This window comes from Alexandromys fortis, unplaced genomic scaffold (assembly GCF_014885135.2).
Source record: "Alexandromys fortis isolate MF-2015 unplaced genomic scaffold, M_Fortis_MF-2015_v1.1 scaffold_143, whole genome shotgun sequence".
Classification (NCBI taxonomy): domain Eukaryota; kingdom Metazoa; phylum Chordata; class Mammalia; order Rodentia; family Cricetidae; genus Alexandromys; species Alexandromys fortis.
Genome location: NW_026068044.1, coordinates 3,661,682 through 3,682,321, shown reverse-complemented (window position 1 = coordinate 3,682,321; position 20,640 = coordinate 3,661,682). Strand labels below are relative to the sequence as shown.

Below are 20,640 nucleotides of genomic sequence, written 5' to 3'. Positions count from 1 at the left end.
CTTGCAGAATTCTGTTCCCACATATAGGAGGTGCAGCTGAGGCTGGGGGAAATTCTGTTTACTTTCCTAGGGGTGCATCGGTGGTAGCTAGAATTCATGCTCAGACACCTATGTCTAGGAACTGTCTCCTAACGCACAATGCTCATTGCCTAGCACAGTGGGAAACCTAAACATTTATCAAGGACTCGTGAACTTTGGTAAGGAATTTAAATTGCCAATTAAGTTAGAATTTTAACTTGTGTTTATGTGTTTGAGAGCTCACACATGCATTGCTCTGGCTGCTGAGGGAGGACTGGTCACATGCCGGGTCTACAGCGGCTTTTAGCTTCGTTTATAGATAATGGGGAAAAAAATCACAACTGCATATCAGAACCGTTTTGTTATTAGCCATAAAAGCTACAAAATGATTCGTAAAAGAGGTAAAATTATGGTGCCTTCAGCAGGCTTAACTTGAGTATTTTACACCATATATATTAAAGCATAAATTTAACATCACTTACCACACAGAAAATACCAGGAGCAGAGAAAGTGGACTGTCTGCTGTTGCTATAGGAACCATTTACTGTCTAAATCAATGCTGAAAATCACATCCATTATTGTCTTAGTCGGCTCCCCATCTCCAGCTGCATCTCTCTGACAGATCTGAGCATCCAGACAGAGACGGCTGAAAGCCTTCCAGCTAGCACATGCCTCAACCTAGTGTGGCTTTGCATTACTCTGATTTAAAGAGCGGGGTTTACTCTCTGTCCCTGAGAGCATGTGAGTCATCTAGAGAGATCCTGAAGTGATCTAATTACTCAAAGTCATTTAGTGGTTCCATGGAACTTGGTCAAAGGAGGCTGTTAGAGCTGGTGCATGTTTGGGGTAAAGGCACAGAAATTAGGGTGATGGTAGGAGAGCTTGCTGCATAGCAACCATAACAGTGGGATTGGAAATCTTGCTATGAGTTTGGACTAGGAGTTGGGGGGTGAAGAAGTCAGAGGGCAGAAGAGAGGCTTTGGCATCTTCCACTGACTTCTCTCTCTGTGCGGTGTGACACACACACACACACATCCACGCATGCATGCATGCAACCCCCTCTCTCTCACGCATGCGTGCACGCACACGCACATACACACAAACAAACACACCCGCCTTTGGACTATGAGCTCTAAACCTCGCACCGCTTTTTCTTGTTTATGTTTTTCCCATGCTCATCATGGGGTTTCCTTGTTTATCCCTCTTCCAAGAATCCGAGGCTCTCCCATGAGAAAGGAAGGCAGGCGTGGCCCTGGCTCAGCTCCCAGAGGGAGAGAGCAGATGCTAACGTACTTTGTGGCTTGCCTTCAGTTTAGCAATTCGGTGTCTTCATTTTCAAGCAGAAAAAGGCCACGGGCTGAAGAACCTAGATCTGCTGAGCTCTTCAGGGAAGGTTCCATTTAGATGATGCAAGCTAAAGGGCATAATCTGCCTCCACCCCCATGGTCCTCGGTGGCCTCAATGGTGAGAATGTAGTCCGCATCTTGCAGAGGAGCCTGGCTAAAAATGGGTGGCCACTCCTCTTTCTGCGTTGGGGGACTGGACCGTGTTAGCTCACCCTCACTCGTGGGACTGTGCAAGCAAGGGCCCTGCCTGTTGTCTGCTAGGCTCAGCCACTCAGAACAGCTCCAAAATGCCTGAGATTGATTAATTTACTCAAACTGCCGCTCACTCCCTAGGCCTCAATTTCCCTCAATCATTGCTCTGATTATGGCATAGATATTCCTGAAAGGCATAATGTGATTCCTTTTGGTGGTAAATCACTGCTCGTTTGGAAGTCTTCGGTGAGCCCATTGCCTAAAGAAGCGTATGTGTATACGCATAATTGAGATGACTTCCTGGCTTGCTCCCACTGGAACACGTGCACACTTTTCAGTGCTCGGGGACTCACAAAGGCCGTGTTCGACCCAGGGAGACCATTTCCTCTCAGGCACCGTCATTATGGGCCTTTTCATGAAGCTCACAAAAGTCAGAGCAACGATCCTTTGATTACCCTGGACATGAGAACACCCTGCTTTGTGTTCTGTCTTTGCTGTCTTTCAGGATAGCCTATATCATAAGGAGCTCTCTGGATTCTCTTGTTGGCCGCTGTGCACTGTGCTGTCTTCTTTTAAGAGATGAGGCACTGGTGTTTAGTGGGACTGCATTTCTCTCACGCTGGGCATGATGGGGAGATGTCACTTGGGCATCCTGTTAGCTCTGCCCACAAGATGTGTTCTCATTGTCCAGCTGTGTAAGTGTAGCAAAGGTGGCCTCCCCACGGGCTCCTGACTTCTTGGTAGTGCCCAGGGTTCTAGCATATTACACTGTCTGGTCATTGCTGTCATAGCAAAGGCCCCCAGGGCAAGGGGCTTAGAAGACTTTCCAAACTTCACCAGTGGTCCAGGATCCTCACAATCTCCAGTTAGTTCCAGGCAGAGGGAGTGACTCTGGAAACTCAGAGGCTTCTAGAAATCACCTCATTTAATCCTTCAGTCACTTCCTGAAAACCATTTACCATTCTGGCCAAGCCTTCCCTGAATGTGACAGGTGGGCGGGGTTAGGTAGGGATGTTCCTATTTCTACAACTATTTCTGTCTCTTTTTGCCTGCAATACCTTACACAATACCTTAGGTAATGGGTGGAATGACCTAGGGGAGCATTGGCTGTAGCTGGTCCACAGTGCAGATGGATGACCAAGGTCTCTTCCTGTTTCCCTCCTCGCCCTCATCCTCTTTCCGTAAACGCTGGTGTGGATGTTCCTCAGAGCATCCCTCTGGCAGCAGCTCCTCTCGAATCCCACATCTGTTGGGTTTCTCTGACTCTTCGACATCCAGAAACAAGGGGGCTCCCACTGATGTGTGATGTCAGGACTGCAGAGAATGGGAAGAGAAATCCCCATCTGATGAGTGGGTTTGTTGTTGTTGCTGCTGCTGCTGTTTTTCCCAGAGACCAGTCCACCCTTTTCTCACATTTCCCCTGGCTTCTTCGGCCTGTCCTGGGATGCTGAACATACCCAGTCCCTCCCTGCAGGGCTCCCCCTCTTCTGCTGCTTTCCCAGCTTTTCTAGATGCTTGACGCATTGCCACTTCAGCCAGGACACAGCCACTTCCTCCCTCTTTTCCAGGAGAAGCCTTGCTTGTTTGTTTGTTTTTCCTTTTGTTCCTCCTCTGACTCAACCTCAGCTCTTGCCTGAATTAGGAACCTTTAACTCCAAAATGGGATTTTTAGACTGGTGTACAATTCTTGGTAATATCATAAGCATAGATTATCTTTATATCTAAATTATCTATATATCACTATGAGTAAATTGCTATATCAGATATTTAAATATGTTCTTGTAGCTTTCCATGCTAAATGCACTTGGTAACACCCACTGACTCTTTTCTGAAAAGGTTTCAATATTCTCTTTTTGAAAGCTCCACACTTTTATTTCCCAAAGATGTACATTTCAAGAAATCTTTGTCCTATACAGAGGTCAACATATTTTAGGCCTTGGTATCTAATAGGGAATTATTCTTTTTAAAAAATCCAGTATTAATTTACTTATTGACGGCTTCATATACATATTTACTATGCTCTTTTCATTCTTGGCACCCACCTTCTCTTATACCTCTTCCTTCCACTAAAGCCTGGTACCAGCAAGTCCCCTTCCACTATCATGGCTTTTGTGTGACTTTGTTTTTGTGTGACTTGTTCAGTTTAACCAGGGCTGTTCCCTGGTTCATGTGTGTGGAACCTTCCTGTGGAGCTTGGGTAACTCAATGAACACACCTCTACTTAAACCAGAGGTTCCTGTTGCCCCAAAGTCATCATCTTCCAGGAGCTGCAGGAGGAGTCAGATCCCTTGTGCTCCTCCCTAACCCATGTCTGCGGGTTGATGAGTCCAGCCCTGCGCAGCCCTTTGTTTGGTCCCTGTGCCACTGTGACTCCTTGAGTTCAATGTGGTGGCGTGTCCCTGAGACTGTGTGTCTTTGTTCTCCTCCCCATTGTCGAGTTCCTCCATTTTTCTCTGCTCCTTTTACTGAGATGTTCCCCAAGTCTTATAGGAATGATGGATATTCCCTTAAGGGTTGAGAACCCAACAGCCATTTTTAAAAATAATAAAAGTGAGATTAATTTTCTTATTAAAATCCTATCGAGGAAGAAAAATAATTTCATCCTATAAAAGCCACATGATACCACAAGATTAAACAGAAGCATTCTGTTGAATATTTGGAGTCTCATAACCAAAGTTCTTATTATATGTATGTTTTATTCATCAGCTATCTAATAATATATAAAATATGAAAAGGTCTGCAGACCTTACCGAATGTTTAAAGAAAGATATAAACTTGTCTGTATGGTTTGGGCCATCGTTTTAGATTTTTACTTCACTAAATAAAACCTGACATGGGAGAAAAAAAATCTACATTAAAGTAATAACGATATTTATCTCTAATTGATAAGATTATATAGTTTCTAAAATGCCTTTTCACACAAGTGTAAGTATACAGTGTTTGCTTTTTATGACTAATGCATTTCACTTAATATAACATCATAAGAGCCTTCATCACTGTAGCAGTGCCGGAATTGTCTTCCTTTCTGGGGCCAGATGAGATTCCACTATGTGTGCGACACCTTGCTCATTGATTCTCCCATTGGTGGAAAGTGAGATTGCTTCCACATGTTAACCTCTGTGACTGGTGCTGCTTTGACCAATAGCATCAAGTCTCTTGAGAGCCTCTTTCAGTTCTCCCCTTCAGACAGTAGGATTGCTGGGTCCTATGGTAATTTTATTTTTGGCTTTTTGTAGGATGGTGATGTTTCCACAATGTTCCCATCATTCCCTGCAGTGAAAGGAGCTGTGGTTCGCTTCCTGCCGCTGCCCTGCTCCCTGCTGACTTTACCTGAAATAACAACACACAAATTGTATTTATTTAAACACTGCTTGGCCCGTTAGTTCTAGCCTCTTATTGGCTAACTCTCACATCTTGATTAACCTATTTCTATTCATGTGTGTAGCACCACGAGGTGGTGGCTTACCGGGAAGATTCTAACCTGTGTCCATCTCGGAGAGGAGAGCTATGGCGTCTGCCTCACTGCCTTCTTCCTCCCAGCATTCTGTTCTGTCTTCCCCGCCTACCTATGTTCTGACCTATCGCCAAGCAGTTTTCTTTATTAATTAACCAATGGAAGCAACACATAGAAAGAAGACCCACCTACATCAATTCCCAACATCCATGTGCAAGGGTCCCAGTTTCCTGCATCCATCCTGTGCTTGGTACTTTCCATGTACCTGACAATAAACTGTCTTACCTAGCATGAACTAGTATGGCATTGTGGTTTTGATTTGCATTTCCCTAATGGCAGATGATGCCAAACATCATTCATGCGCTAAATGGCCATTGTATTTCTTCTTTAGATAAACATCAATTTGCCCAATCTTGAGTTGAAATTTTTAATATTTGTGATGAAGCTATGTGATTTACAAAATCTTTCCCCACACTGTGGACTTTACTTTCTTGATGGTTTCTTTTTGCTTGCATACACATGTGTGCATGGGTATTTGTGTGTTCACATGGGTGTGGCTATATGTGTGTAAACCAAAGATTTATGTTAGATGATTTTCTTGATTGCTCCTCCTGTTGTCTATCAAGGCAGGGTCCTCTCACTGCACCTAGAGCTCTGTTTCTGTTGTGGCTTTTCCACTCGCTGCAGGGATTCTCTGTCCCTGTGTCCTGGGGATGGGATTACAGGTGGGCTGCCACCCCCACTGTCATCTGTGTGGGCCCTGAGGATCTGAACTTCAGTTCTAAAGCTTGTACAGCAGTGGCTCCGCTCGCCGAAATTTGTGGTTTTGGTCCAGTCCTGATTACTTTTTTTGGACCTATGATCTTGGCATCACAGTTAAGAAAACCAGGGCCAGATCTCAGATCATTAAAGTCTTCCCTTGGTTTGTAGTATTAGCTCCGGGGTTGGGTGCTTGATTTAGACTTAGCTCTTGCATATGACAAAGCGAAGAATCTAATTCCTCTTTTTTTAATTTATTTTTATTGAAAATTTCTACCTCCTTCCCTCCCTCCACTCCCCCTCCCTCTCCAGTCCCAGGAGCAGCCAGGGTTCCATACCCTATGGAAAGTACGTGCGGTCTTTGTTTAAAGATTCTTTTCTGAGAGTTCATGGATACCCTGGCCTTGTGTGGAGCTCTGTGTTTTACACAGTAACACTGTAGCATGAAGGCAGAGTGGCTCCCAAGGGCTGCTTCTCTAGCAGAAATATTAATGCAAAAAGGGGGTCCTTCCCTTTGACCCACGATACAGCTCTAAGCTATGATCAGGGATCATTGTGCACCTCTGTTAGGAACAGTGCTGCAGGATTGTTATTGAAGTGAAAAATAAATAAATAAAACTTTTAAAACATGTTTATTCTTATGGGCATATACTTAAGTCAACAAAACCGACAATCCCCTGGCCCATTTTTGTCACCCTGTAAGTAAATAAATGCTTACTAATACTCCGCTAGTTTTTCAGTAAGGTTTACTATTTTGCTCATTAACAAGAAGTTAGATTTTATTTTCACTTTGAAAAATGCAACATTCCAATTTTAAAGGCTGTAAGTAGCAGGTCTCTTCTGTTAGCATTATTTGATTATGAGGTTTTACCAGAGATTACATGTATGGAATTCAGAGAGAATTTCTTCCTCTTGGATGTATTGGTAATGCTAACTCTCGCTGTGTTTCTTTTTATTTTTTTAATCTTTTGGTGTTAAATTCTTAAGTTTAGTAAAACACACAAATCGAGACATGTCATATTTTTTTAATCCTTTGGTGCTATTGGTTAGATAAAGGATTTTAAATTTAGTGAAACACACAAATTCAAGACATGTCAGAATTTATATTTTGATTTGTTAACCTTTTAGGGTATAAATAAAGCTGCTTTTACAGCCAATGCCAAACATAATGCGGGTGGAACCATTCTTCCCCACTCCCAATGTTTCCTCCTAAGTAGCAGGAACTCTGTTAATGCAACACTCCTGACTGCATTCTCCCTGTCCAAGCCGGAGCAGCCTAGGAGGAGGCACAGAGCTTGTAGCTCAACCGGTCCTTGGGAAGCTAAGTGCTCTGGGAACCCTGTTCCTCCATCCTGTGTGTTTTACAGCAGCACCTAACACTTGGGGGCCTTGTGCTTTGCTAGTGACTGGGTGAGTGCGTGTCTGTTTCTGCACACTGTGGTCTGAGGCTGCAGCCCCCAGCGTATCAGAAACAAAGGTGGGGTTTGACATCCTGACAACTTCCCTCCTGGAATTCACTGCTCATTCTGCCCAGAGCTCGGATGGGGATGTGTGATGCCAGTCTTTACGTCAGTGACCTCGCATACATCACGCATGTCTGACAATGGCCCTGACAGTGAATTGAATCATCTCTTTTCTTTTTTTAGGGAAGGAAAGTGGAGCCCTGCGAAGGTCCATCACTTTAAGGATAACATTTTGCTTAGCACCCGAGTGAGGCTGATCCCCAAACTCCCATTGCTTGAGACTGACTGTCCCACAGTATCATAGATAAATGCTGTTTTGTTTGGTTGCTAGTGCGGTGTGAGTCATTGAACCACGCAGGTGGGCTTTATTGTCGTGTAGCCTTGCATTTGTATAGCAGGAAAGGAAACCATTTTAATGTATAGCCTTCAAATCCAAGTTCCTCTTGCTACCTTCACTCCAGCCAGTCTTTCTAATGACATCGGGCTTCCCTTTCTGGTTTGTGTGACTAGAATGGTCTTCCCTCAATCACCCCCTTGTCTGGATACTTTCCTGTTTACCCTCAGGGCACACACGGCTTCCTCATATCCACAGTATGATGTACAGCTGCTCCCCTCTGTGACTTCTGCCAGACACTAGTCCTTCCCTTCTCCCCTCAGACCATCATTGGTGGATGTCCACCAGTCAGTGTTCAACCCTGGATGTCTGATTTTATAATAGCACATCTTGGTACTCCAAACATGGCTTCTGGATGAATAGTGGACGGACATAGGACTTGGCATCAGACATAATTCTTGATCTTGGTCTTTTGTTTTCTACTAATGTAAATAGTCTAGAGAAGATAACAGATTTCCCAAGACTTATTAAAAACAAACAGAACTGTGTAGTGAGGAGGCAAACAGGCCTGCTTTTCGTCCCGCCCGGCTACCGCACAGCTAGCTTAGCCCCAGAAATAAGAACACAGAAACTGTATTCTTTTAAACACTGCCTGGCCCATTAGCTCTAGCCTCTTACTGGCTAACTCTCACATCTTACTTAACCCGTTTCTAATAATCTGTGTAGCACCACAAAGTGGTGGCTTACCGGGAAAGATTCAGCATGTCTGACCTGGCGGCTGGCTCCATGGCATCTGAATCACTTCCCTTCTTCCCAGCATTCTGTTCTGTCTACTCCACCTATCTAAATTCTGCCCTATCAAAAAGCCAAGGCAGTTTCTTTATTAACCAATGAAAATAACACATAGACAGATGACCCACCTACATCAGAACTGAATTTGTCAATGTCCTTTTTTGCTTTCATCCCTTGCAATGATTGGATTTCCAAGACTTTGTAAATAAAATGTTGGCTTCTTGTATAGGGATAATTAAAAACAAACCTTCCCCACTGTAGAAGCAGCCTCATGGGAACTGGGGCACAGAACGTACAGAAAGACAGCTCCCTCCCTGTATTTCAGAATCAGGTATTTATCAGGTCCACGTCCATGGATTTTGTGTTTGTAGGAAAAATTATTATAAAACTTGGGTCAGTCCTCTGGGTCTATCACTGAAGACATGGTGATTGTACCTGGTATACATTTTAGTGTTATTCTTGGTAATTCCTTGCTCATAGAAAGACTGGGTTACTAATAGCTTGGTTGGTGACTTAATTTTCTTTTCTAGCCAAGAATAAAAATATAGGAGAAGGTGTTACGAAGAACCAAATATTTGTAGAAAGAAAGGTGAAAAGGGGGGAGGGTGTATATTTTCTCCCCTGCTCAGTTCGTTTAATTTAATATATTTAAAAGGTATGAGCAACACATTTTTTTACACTCTTAATTTTGGAGCCTTCAGTCTTTGTTTTGTTGATGGGGAAGAATTGCTGTTATTAATGGGACATCTGCCCATGGGGATAAACACTGAATGTGACATTGATAATCGCCATCAGGTGTCTTACTGTCTTGATATGACCGCTGATGTTGCTTCTGTCTGACACAGGGCATTGATGTCCGAGATGCTCCTCTGAAGGAGATAAAAGTGACTAGTACCAGAAGATTCACAGCCTCATTTAATGTTGTCAACACGACCAAGAGAGATGCTGGGAAGTACCGCTGCGTGATTCGTACGGAAGGAGGTGTTGGGATATCAAACTATGCGGAATTGGTAGTTAAAGGTATTTAATGCATTTTATACCCTCAAATAGCCTATTAAAGTAGACATGCTTACATAGTTGTTTGTTCATTATTTGTTTATGCTCAGACTTACCCTGTCTGTTCCGAATAGTAGCTGGCTGATAGGCTGTATTGATGGATTGCATTTTAAGTACACATTTTGCATGTGAGCAATGCTTTTGGAAAACGTATGTGATTGATGTTGGTTTAGTAGCATGCAGAGCAGTGCCTGTGTGCTCAACCAGGGCTTCTGCCAGCTCTGTGGATACAGATTACAACCTATAAATTTTTTTTAAGGAATAAAATTTTTTTCTGATAGAAAATCACTTAAAATGCAAATATTCACCAGGCAGGGTGTTTATGATAGCAAGATGGTTAATAAAATGAAGCAATGTCTATATAAAAAGGCCCTATTATATCATGGAAGCCCTGTTGATAACACTGTCTTAGCCTTCATAATGTCCCAATTACTCTCTTTTCCTAAACTCCGTGTGACTGGAAAATTGAGTCATTATATTCGAGAAGGTGGGAGATGAGAGGTAAAAAACGGAAAGGAAATAATTTTCCTTTATCTCATTTAATGCATTTTTTTTTTTGTGAGCAGGGGAGTTTATCCCATCAAGCCAGTAATGCAATTTTTGGTGCCAGATTGAATAATTTGAACTTACGTGTGCACCATGCTGGCATTTTAGACAACTGTGACAGGCCGTTCCTGCTTTTCTTGGGGGAGACAAATAATATCTCATATTTTATTTATTTTATTTTTCAATGTTTCGGTGCTAGGGATGGAATGTCAGACTCGCCGAGCCACATCCTCGAGGCTGTGTCTTACATTTACACGTTTGTTTTACATTTCTTGATTATAGATCACCAACGTAGTTATGTCAAGGTGGACTCTTCCTATTAGCGACACATTTATCTTTGCAGCTGGTTGTAAAGAATACTGGGTTTGCATCCCAGAATAAGCTAAGAGGAGGCAAACCATGGGTATACCTCCTCTCTTCGTCTATGGCCTTCAGTATAAAATAGGTAGAATAGTATTACCTAATGATAGGACTGTTGGGAACTTCAACGGCAGAAAGCACATGTTTGTACAGAGTAAACTAAAATGATGGTGGATGGGCGTCAGGTCCCAGTGGGGAGAAGGATGGGGGTGTTCGTATTGCCCGAGATAGTATCCGTAATTTTCATTTGAGACTCTGCAACAGGACCCCCTCCCAGATTTTCAAACCTTAAATGCCAAATGATTTGTTTAGCCCTTCGTCCTGCCACATTGCAGCTGAACCAGGGTGGCTAGGCATAGCCTTTGTCATAAAACCTAGCAGGGGCTTGAGAAATCCTCTCCTGTCGGGTGGAGTTTCTGTCTCCCATTGCTTGGCTTAGGAGACACACTGTTGCTTAACAGGGACCCTATCCTGACAGCCACTCCCCATGGCACTGATAGATGTGTAGCAGAAGGGAGAATACTCTCAATATTTACTTGAATCATATATTTTGCCATGTTGCATTTTTATGGGCAGTAAAGTTTGAATTAGGCCGCCTGGATGAAATTTTGAGTTCAGAGTTAAGATTCATAACAGATCTACAATTCATCAGCTTTCCACAGACCCTGCCCCGTTGAAGGTTCTCTGGGGAGTCAAGGAATCGTAGTGGGGAAATTCGACTTCTCAGTGTGGATGAAATGGCCTGGGTGCTCCCAGCCAGGGTCCCCTCTTCCTCCTCCTTACCTGCCTCCCTGTTCCTTATAGTCTCATTTTGCTATTATTCTTTGACTCCCCCCCCTCGTCTGAGTGCGCATCTCTGAGATGATCTCCTTGTGTCTGAGCTACAGCTGCTGCCCTGATGCCCTGGAATGAGAAAGACACCTGTTTTGTTATTCCCATCCATTGCAAATGTGGTCCCTTCTTTAAAAATGGCCTCCTCGGGGAAGTTAATTTGTCGGGCGTTAGAAGGAACATAGACTATTCTAGCCTGCCAGAGAAAGCATAGATAAGGGGGGATGAATGGGTTTCTGTTCGGTGTTTGCATCGCTTCTTCCTGTCTGAGGACAGCGTGGGTTCCCTGGCTGATTGACAGGACGTGCTACCCCTGTCTTCCATCTCTGTGCTCTGCCATTGCTGGTGACAGCTGCTGTGTGGGGCCCTGGTAGAAGATTTGGCTCCTTCTCCATCTATATGTCCATAATCACATTCCCACATAGACTTCAGTTGCTCAGGCTAGATTTGAACCTGCAACTGACGCGTTCCTGCCTCACTAGTAACTATAGTGCAGGCCTTTGCCACTGGCTCAGGCACAAATATCAGGGATAATCTATGGGAGTCTACGACTTTAGTGATGTTACCTTTTCAGAAAAAAAAAAAGTTAAAATACACAGTAATAATTCCAGACAACTCATGTATAACTGAACACCCTGTAGTCAGTTATACATGAGTTGGGGTGCTAGAGTTTTACAGATGGGGAAACCGGGGTGTAAAAGCTTTATAAATCCCCTTTAGAAGATGTTCATGGGAAATCAACTCCTTAAGCCAAGCCCGGGTCCTTTTTTTGTCGCTGTCTGCACGTGGCGTACCATGGCATGTAGTATGAATAATAAAAACCCAGAGACAGAAATTCGGGTTCAACCCGAAAACCAGAAAAGCAAAGCAGCCAAGCCACTAGAGAAGTCTTAGCTCTCCAAGGCTGGGCAACTCCAAACTAAGCAGCCTAAGCCTCTCTCTTCTCCCATTTTATATTCCCTCTAGTTCTGGGATTAAAGGCATGTGATTCCCTAGGACTGAGATTAAAGGTGTGAACCACCACTACCTGGATTTGTTTCTCTATTGAACTTGTGTAGTCCAGGGTGGCCTTGAACTCACAGAGATCCATCAGTCCCTGTCTCCCAAATCCTGTGATTAAAGGTGTGTGTCACCATTGCCAGCCCTCTGGTGGCTGGAGCTTTGCCTCTGGTCTTTAGGCAAGATTTATCAAAATACAAATAATATACCACTACAATGGCATTAGAAAACATTTTGTGGGAGATACACAATATCTTGGATTCATTTGAAATATATATTTCATGTATAATTTCCATATAATCAAATATCATACTAATATCTATGTATTAGTCATTCTTGGGGTAGCAGTTAAAGCTATGTAATGTGTTTATATCCACAAGTTCTCATTCCTGGTTTAGAATTCATTTTGTGGCATTTCTTTACATGAATCATGAAATATTTTAGTCTGGTCTAGCGGCAAAGGCCTGTATTCCAGTAATTCTGGAAGCTAATGCTGGTGGGTCACAGGTTCAAGGCCTGCCTGGCAACTTAGCAAAAGAGACTGTCTCAAAATAAAACTTCAATATGTTAGTACATTTATATCCCATTCACAGTCTCTTAGTTAAAATTCACTCAAAATATGAGGTCTTGGTGTGATGTATCCTAATGAGCTATTTTCCAGTCAGTGGCACTTTATCTGAATATGGAAAAGATCAAAGACACCTCCTCCCCACAGAAAGCAAAGAAGTGATGTTGGTTTCTTTGGTGTCGAGGAGTGGTGTTTAAGGATCAACCTGTGGTGATCTCACCTTACATGCCCCAGGTGATACTACCTTTCCTTCAGTCTGGTTCAGCAGGAAGCAGGGCTGCAACTGATTGGCCTTGTCTGCCCCCTGAGAGGTCAGGGGAAGTTGTAGTGAGCATGTGCGGCTGTGCCCTATTTCAGTAGCAGCGTAGTGAGCTTGACAAGGAACTGAGAAGGAGAGACTGAAAAAAAGCCCAACCTCTCCTGTAGAAAACACCCGAAGAGAAACCACAAGAGCTTAGGTTGTTCTTGGGTGACAGCTCTTTTCGGTACAAAATATGGAATTTTCTTACATGATCTCATCCATCACGTGGGGGACCACTTAGAGTGTCAATGGCATGCAGAATTCTGTCATCTGGTACCCAGAGGGACAGTCATCTGGTGTCGAATTAATAAGGTGGGAGGTAATTTATAGGTAAGATGGCCAGCCTCCCCACTCTTAGAGATGCTGAGGAAAACAGCCAGCCACAGGCCAGGAGACTCTCCAGTTGGAGGGGGTGTTTGCTACTGACGCCTTTAATTTTTATCGAGCTGGGTGTAGGGTGTTCTTTGATTCTGAGCATCCTTTGCTACTCTGACTTTAGTAAAACTCATACCTTGCAGACAGTAGGACTTTGTAATCTGTATGCTCAGTTCTCCCCCAGTTAGATGAGCCCATTGTGTCATCTTTAGGGAAAGTGAGTCACCTCGGAAAATGGATGTTTGAAGAGATAAACTATGACTTCATTCTTGCTTTTAAGATGATGCTGAATATAAACATAAGGGAATGTGGCTTTGAATTCCCCAAGTAGCCAAGGCTAGCCTTGACCTCCTGTTCCTCCTGCCTCCACCAATCCCACGTATGGTATAAAAGGAGTGTGCCAACTCAATTTAAGGATGTAGAAAACCCTAATCAGCAGGGAGTCTGACAATGGAATATGATACTGCTTATCAAGAGTGCTTCAGTAGTGACTTTAGTACAATAAAGAAACAACTTCTTTGATGTCAAATATGTTTCTGTATTTTGTCCTGAGACCGATTATGGGCTTACTCAATTGATCGAGTCAGGTGGGCTGTTTTGTTGTGTTTAGATAGTAACTTACGTAGTCCGGGCTACCTTCAAATTCACTGTGTAGTCTCTGAAGAATACTCTCAACTTCTGATATTCTTGCCTCTGGCTTCAGGGTGTTGAGGTTTTAGGTGTGCACCACTAAAACCACTCTGGGTGCTGGGGGGCAAGTTGAGGGCCTCTCACACCTTAGAAAGACACTCTACCAACTGAGCCACGACTGTACCTGGTTTTGCTCATTCCCCTCTGAGACAGTGTCTTGTTTTACCTTGATTGGTTTTGAACTTTCAAGTGAACCTCCTGCCTCTTTCCTCAGTAGCTAACTCTTTCAAGTTAGCTTTGTTACTTTTTTAAGAGTTATTTATTATATATGTGTTAGTGGGCTTTTTGCATGTATATATAAGCACCATAGAATATCAGAAGGCATTAGATCCCCAGATCTCCTGGATCTGGTACTACAGATGGTTGTGAGCCACCATGTGGGTCCTTGGAGCCAAATTCATGTCCTCTGTAAGATTAATAAGCAATCTTAACCACTGAGCCTTCTCTCCAGCCCCCCTCATTATTTTTTGAAAGGTAAGGTTTGAACCTTGTGTAAATCCTTACCACTGTACTTACACTTATTAAACAAAGCAAAATCCCTCTCATCTGTTCAACGCTTAATTTGTAATGTCTTCTATGCCATCATCATGGATGCATGTCTAGTTCTTTGTCAACTGAACACAGAAATACCTCAAAGATAACTCTCTTGTTTGTTTTCAGAACCACCTGTTCCCATTGCTCCACCGCAACTTGCCTCTGTCGGAGCAACCTACCTGTGGATACAGCTCAATGCCAACTCCATCAATGGGGACGGACCCATTGTGGCTCGTGAGGTCGAGTACTGCACAGCCAGTGGGAGCTGGAACGATCGGCAGCCGGTGGATTCCACAAGTTACAAAATTGGCCACCTCGACCCAGACACAGAGTATGAAATCAGCGTGCTTCTCACCAGACCAGGGGAGGGTGGCACTGGATCTCCTGGGCCAGCCCTGAGAACAAGAACCAAGTGTGCCGGTGAGTACCAGGAGTCAATTTACTGATGGCCATGGTCTCCTTTGGTGTTGGTGTCCGTATTGGATCCCACTCTTTCTTCAGCTCTGCCTGCATCCCATGTGGGGATAAAAAAGACTCCTTAAGATGAATTACAAGTTAGCACTCAACTTTAGGGCCCATGACCTCAAGACCGTCTATATTTCAACCTGTCTCTACTTCTGTTTTCTGTTCTTAATTTACATCTTGCTTTGGGTACCACACAGTTGATACTGGGATGGTCCCTAAGGCTTCCAGAGGCTGTCTACTTTAATGATGTCTGCTAATGGGTCAGACACTTCTTCCATCCCCTCTGCTTTCTGTTTCTACCTAATGTCCTCATCACCTAAGGGCAATGCTGGGAAATGACAGATTCTCCCAGAGAGCTTGGAAGCTGTTTCTATTGATGGGTATGTGAGGTATGGCTGCTGGCTAGTGACCAGGAGCCTGTTGACATCATAAAGAATTATTGGTGGACTGTGTTTAGTCTTTGGGTTCTTGGATTGCAAAGTCTTGGTTGTTGCCAAAGCTGCTTTGCAAGCTGCATAGACTAAGGTTGATGGACAACAAGACGTAACATTTTATGATGGCTAGAAAGAAGAATCTCTTACAAGTCAGAGTTGTTTCTGAGTGGTGACTGTCTGGGAGGAAGGAAATCCTTATGGCGATCTCACAGTGAGCTCTTCCACAGTGAGCAGGAAGCCTTATATTGAATTGTGTGCAGAGAGGTGAGCCCATGGAGTTTGATACATTGACGTAATACTTTAGACAGTGTCAGGTAAGAGGACAGTACTGGCGCTTCATTTCTCTCCTAAGTTTTCAAAGGCCAGTGGGTGCTGTCATGGGATTTACTGTCATAGTAAGACTTGGATCTCAAATCTAATGTGTCTGTGTACAGCTGTGTGTATAGTTAGCTATGTGTACGCAATTGTGTATATGTGCAGTTGTGTGTGTATGCCGCTGTCTATATAGTTGTATGCAATTGTCTGTGTGTACAGTTGTATGTATATACAGTTGTGTGTATATATACAGCAATGTGTACAGTTGAGTATGTACACGGTGTGTACAGTTATGTTTATACATCTAGTGCTATGAACAGTTGCGTATATAGTTGTATATGTATATAGTTGTGTGTGTACAGTTGTGTGTATGCAGTTGTATTGTGTACAGTTGCTTGTGTATTCAGTTGTGTGTGTGTTTGTATTTTACACAGTTGCGTGTATGTGTGTACGCAGTTGTGTATGTGTAGTTTGTTCGTGCACACAGGTGTATGTATGTGTGCATGTGGAATCAGTTGAGGATATCCTTCCTCAGAAATCGTGCATCTTGAGTTTTGAGACAATACCTCTCACCGGGACCTGGGTCTCGCCAATTAGGCCAGGCTGGCTGACCAGAGAGTCACAGATATCTCTGTCTCCACCTCCCTATCTCTGGGATTACAAGGACCCTTTCCCATGCCTGGTTTTTAAGTGGGTGCAGGGACTGAACATGGGTCCTCATGCTTGTGTGCCAAACACTTCAGCATGGAGCTGTCTCCTGAGTCCCATGACGTCAGTGACCTCTGACAGTTGCACCTGTTTTCATGCTTATCTGTGATGCGGATAATACTAGCTGTATAATGAAAGGCTTCTGTGATGGGAGGTGGTAGCTACTCCTCTCTGGGTATAAGGATAAGATTTAGAATGTGGTAAGGAATTGCATTGCACTTACAAAATGGTGACAGTGAATTCTCTAAATCACCTCAGTAGACTGAGAAACTGGCAAGTGTCTAGTACCAGGCATGGTTTCTCTCCTATTGAATGGGCCCTAAGTCCATTTAGACAGCTGTTGCTTGCTGCTGACTTTTAAGTGCCAAGTCTTGCACCTCTAAAAATATCTAGCCATGCCGGTGATCATTATGGTTCCTAGGTGTCACACCTGGTAGAACTGCTTGTTTCTCTCTCTTTGCACCTTACATAGTATTTTCTGGAACCATAAAGGGTAGACCACAGGAAAGGAGCTTTGAAGTCAGATCCAGCTGGAGTCAGCCAATTCATATACCCTAAGTGTGTGGTGTCTTTGCAATGGGGCCCCACCCTCATTCGCTGAGAGGTAGAGATGACGCTGAAAATCTGCATTATTTTGGGAGTGACTTAGACTACCCTGACCAGCTGCTCAAAACTAGAAAATGGAAAGACATCATGGGTTCATGGCTCAGTGGAATTAGTATTATGACCATCCCAACTAAAACAGTGTACAGATTGAATGCAGTCCTGACCAAAGCACCCACAACATTCTTCAGAGATAGAAAAAAAAAATTCTAAAGTTCTTATGGAAGCAGAAAGGGTCCTATATTGCCAAAGCAATCTTTAACAAAAAAGAATAATGCTGGAGGGATTGCTTTTCCAGAATTCAAGAAATATTAGAGAACTCTAATAATAAGATCAGTATGGTACTCACTGCACGTACTGGCTTTGTGGGAGCCTAGGCTGTTTGGATGTTCACCTTACTAGACCTGGAAGGAGGTGGGAGGTCCTTGGACTCCCCACAGGGCAGGGAACCCTGACTGCTCTTCTGGCTGATGAAAGGGGAAGTTGATTGGGGGAGGGGGAGAGAAATGGGAGACGGTGACAGGGAGGAGACAGAAATCTTTAAAAAAAATAAATAATAAAAAAATCAAGGAATAGGTAAAAAAAAAAAAATCAATATGGTACCAATCCAAAGAGAGAGATATAAGTCAGTGGAAGACAACAGAACACCCAAACATAAATACTCATAACTATGGCCATCTGATACTTGACAAAGTATCAGAGAGAGGAAGGGGGAATGAAGGAAAGGAAAGGAAAGGAAAGGAAAGGAAAGGAAAGGAAAGGAAAGGAAAGGAAAGGAAAGGAAAGGAAAGGAAAGGGAGGGAGGGAGGGAGGGAGGGAGGGAGGGAGGAAGGAAGGAAGGAAGGAAGGAAGGAAGACAGGATATTCAATAAATGGAGCCAGTGAAACTGGCCACGGGAAGAAGAATGAAATTAGACCCATGTCTGTCTTTCTTCACAAAAATTGGATTCAATTAGAACAAAGACTTCTATTTGAAACCCCAAACACCAAAAGTGCTAGAAAAAATCCATTTTGTAGGCAGCGCCTACAAGATATAGGTGTAAAGGGGGCTTTGTGAGCAGGACACGATGTACCAAGAAATTTAGGCCAACAACCAACACTTGGCACTTTATATAACTAAAAGACTTCTGTGCCACTAAGGAAGAAATCAGTTGAGTGACGAGAATCCCACAGAATGGGAGAGAATCCTTGCTGGCTACACATCGGACAGAGGGTTGACAATCCTGCATATACAAACACAAACACCCACACCCACACACACAAAGAGTAAACAAATGACCCAAATTTTAAAAAAAAAAATATGGACTAGGGATCTAAACACAGAAGAAAGAAAAATGTCTGAGAACTACATGAAGAGGTCGTCATCATCCTTACCCATCAGAGGAGAGCAAATGGCACCCAAACCCAGAATGATTGAAGTCACAAAACAGCTGACAGCAAATGGATATGGGAAAAGGGAGAACCCTTACCCACCGTTCACTTCTTCACTGAAAGAATAACTGGTGCAGCCACTATAAAAATCAGTGCAGAGAATCCTCTACATGCCAAAAGGAAAATCACCACTGCCCCGGCTGTACCACTCCCTGGCATGTGCCCAAAGGACTCCACATCACACATGACCCAGCTGTACCACTCCCTGGCATGTGCCCAAAGGACTCCACATCGCACATGACCCGGCTGTACCACTCCCTGGCATGTGCCCAAAGGACTCTACATCATACCCCACAGATGCACGCCTAGTCATGCCCATTGCTGCTCTCTGTGCAGCAGAGAAACGGAAACTCTCTAATGTCCGCCAACATATGAGCAGACAGTGAACATGCGGAACATGTACATAATGGAATATTATTCAACTGTAAGGAAGAATCATATAAATGGGTGAAACTAGAAATGATTGTATTGAATGAGGTTACCGAGACTAAGAATGATGAACACCACATTTTCTCTCGTCTGCAGTACCATGCAAGCTCCAATTCCTCAACTATGAGTAAATACCCTGGAACCCCAGAGAGGGTAAAGGAGCCATGGGGAAGGGGGGATCTTAGAGGGGATTAGTAGGACAAGGGTGTTAGGAAGTGGAAATAGACTTACAGGGTGTCTGACTGGGGGCAGGCAGAGAGAAGGCCCAGTAGGAGAAGGAAGGACAGAAAGCAAGGTGCCTTTAAACCTCAAGGGATCATATGATTTTATACTTGCTGATAGCATTTTTCAAAATCAGGCTTGCTTCTGGGGCTGTTATTGGTTTTACACGGGTCTTCTGAAGTAGCCAGAGCAGAACCTCTGTTCCTCATGTGAGATTGGAGAACCCTTGTAAGACCCTGTCCACCTCCAAGTGTGCCCCATAAGAAATAACTTCAACCCTATTCTAATCAGCTCTGTTTGGGGCACACAATATATTACTTCCTCCTGCTTCTGCTGGGAGAGGGCACCTGATCTGCCTCATCCCCACCACAGCCCCATCTACGTAGCATTTCAGGTCCTGGTTTTGTTTCGATTTTTTCATCTTGGTGTTGTGGCCAAGCATTTCAGCTATTGACGCAACTCTGTGTTTCCCTGGTTTTAATGCATGCGTATATTTTTAGGAAGCCTTTTGATAGCTCTGCAGGGTGTGTAAATGTATGGCGTTCAAAGAGACAGGGCATCTTTTACAATAGATTGACAATCCCTTTGAATAAATGAAAACCCATTTTCAACTGGTATTTGCACACTGACTCGGGTCCCTAAAAGAATTAATCTTCAGTTGATGGAGGGATTCCAATAACAAGCAACCTCATATCCGCTCTGCTTGTTGCCTGCTTGTGAAGCTCTACCCAGCGTGTTCCTGGTGTGTCAAACACTGACAGAGAATGTTTTGAAAAGGCTGCAATTGAGCGGAGTCGACCTTAGAAAATAGAAGGAAGTCTGTTAGGTGAGAGAGTTGAAGTGAGTAATGAGAGAGGAGGCATGTTAGGTGGGTGAAGAAATTGAAGTCACGAGACTCCTTGCTGTATGACGCAGGGCAGCTCACCTTTCTTGACCTGAGGCTTTTGAGCCATTGTGCACAGTTTCGACTGGTGATGGCTGTTGGTGGTCCGTGTGGTGTTGCTGAAAGAGATGGGGGAAAGACAGGTCCTGCAGTGACAGACTGAGAGCTAGCTCTTTGTCCACGGTAGCGTTCCCATGGCTGGTGAGCACCTTACAGCATTTACAAAGAGAGAGTCATGGACCTTCGAAACCCATGAGCCCCTCTCAGCCTTCTCCAGCAGTGTATGAACATGCCTTGGGACAGTTTGGGGGATGAAACTGGGTGAAGAACAGAAGGGACGGAAGGACGTCTGATTGTATGGTTGAAGTCAGCAAGAATATTGACGTAGAATCGGAGCAATGTTGAAGCTTATATGAAGAGGCCACTGGGGATGCGGCTGAGACACAGATGAATCTTCATCACAGTCTGCACTGTCTGTGTAAATCGTCCTTGTAAAGCAGAAGTTCTCAACCTTCCCAATGCTGCGACCCTT

The 20,640-nt window shown here is 43.8% G+C and overlaps 1 protein-coding gene across 2 annotated transcripts in view; it reads left to right on the top strand.

The window, feature by feature from the left end:
* Ptprm (protein tyrosine phosphatase receptor type M) overlaps positions 1 to 20,640 on the top strand; it is a 669,075-nt gene that overhangs the window by 288,400 nt on the left and 360,035 nt on the right. For both annotated transcript variants that reach the window (XM_050166205.1, XM_050166204.1), the window contains exons 6-7: positions 9,204 to 9,378; positions 14,745 to 15,038. In XM_050166205.1, coding sequence (XP_050022162.1) covers positions 9,204 to 9,378; positions 14,745 to 15,038 — 469 coding nt within the window. The remainder of the gene's footprint in view (positions 1 to 9,203; positions 9,379 to 14,744; positions 15,039 to 20,640) is intronic.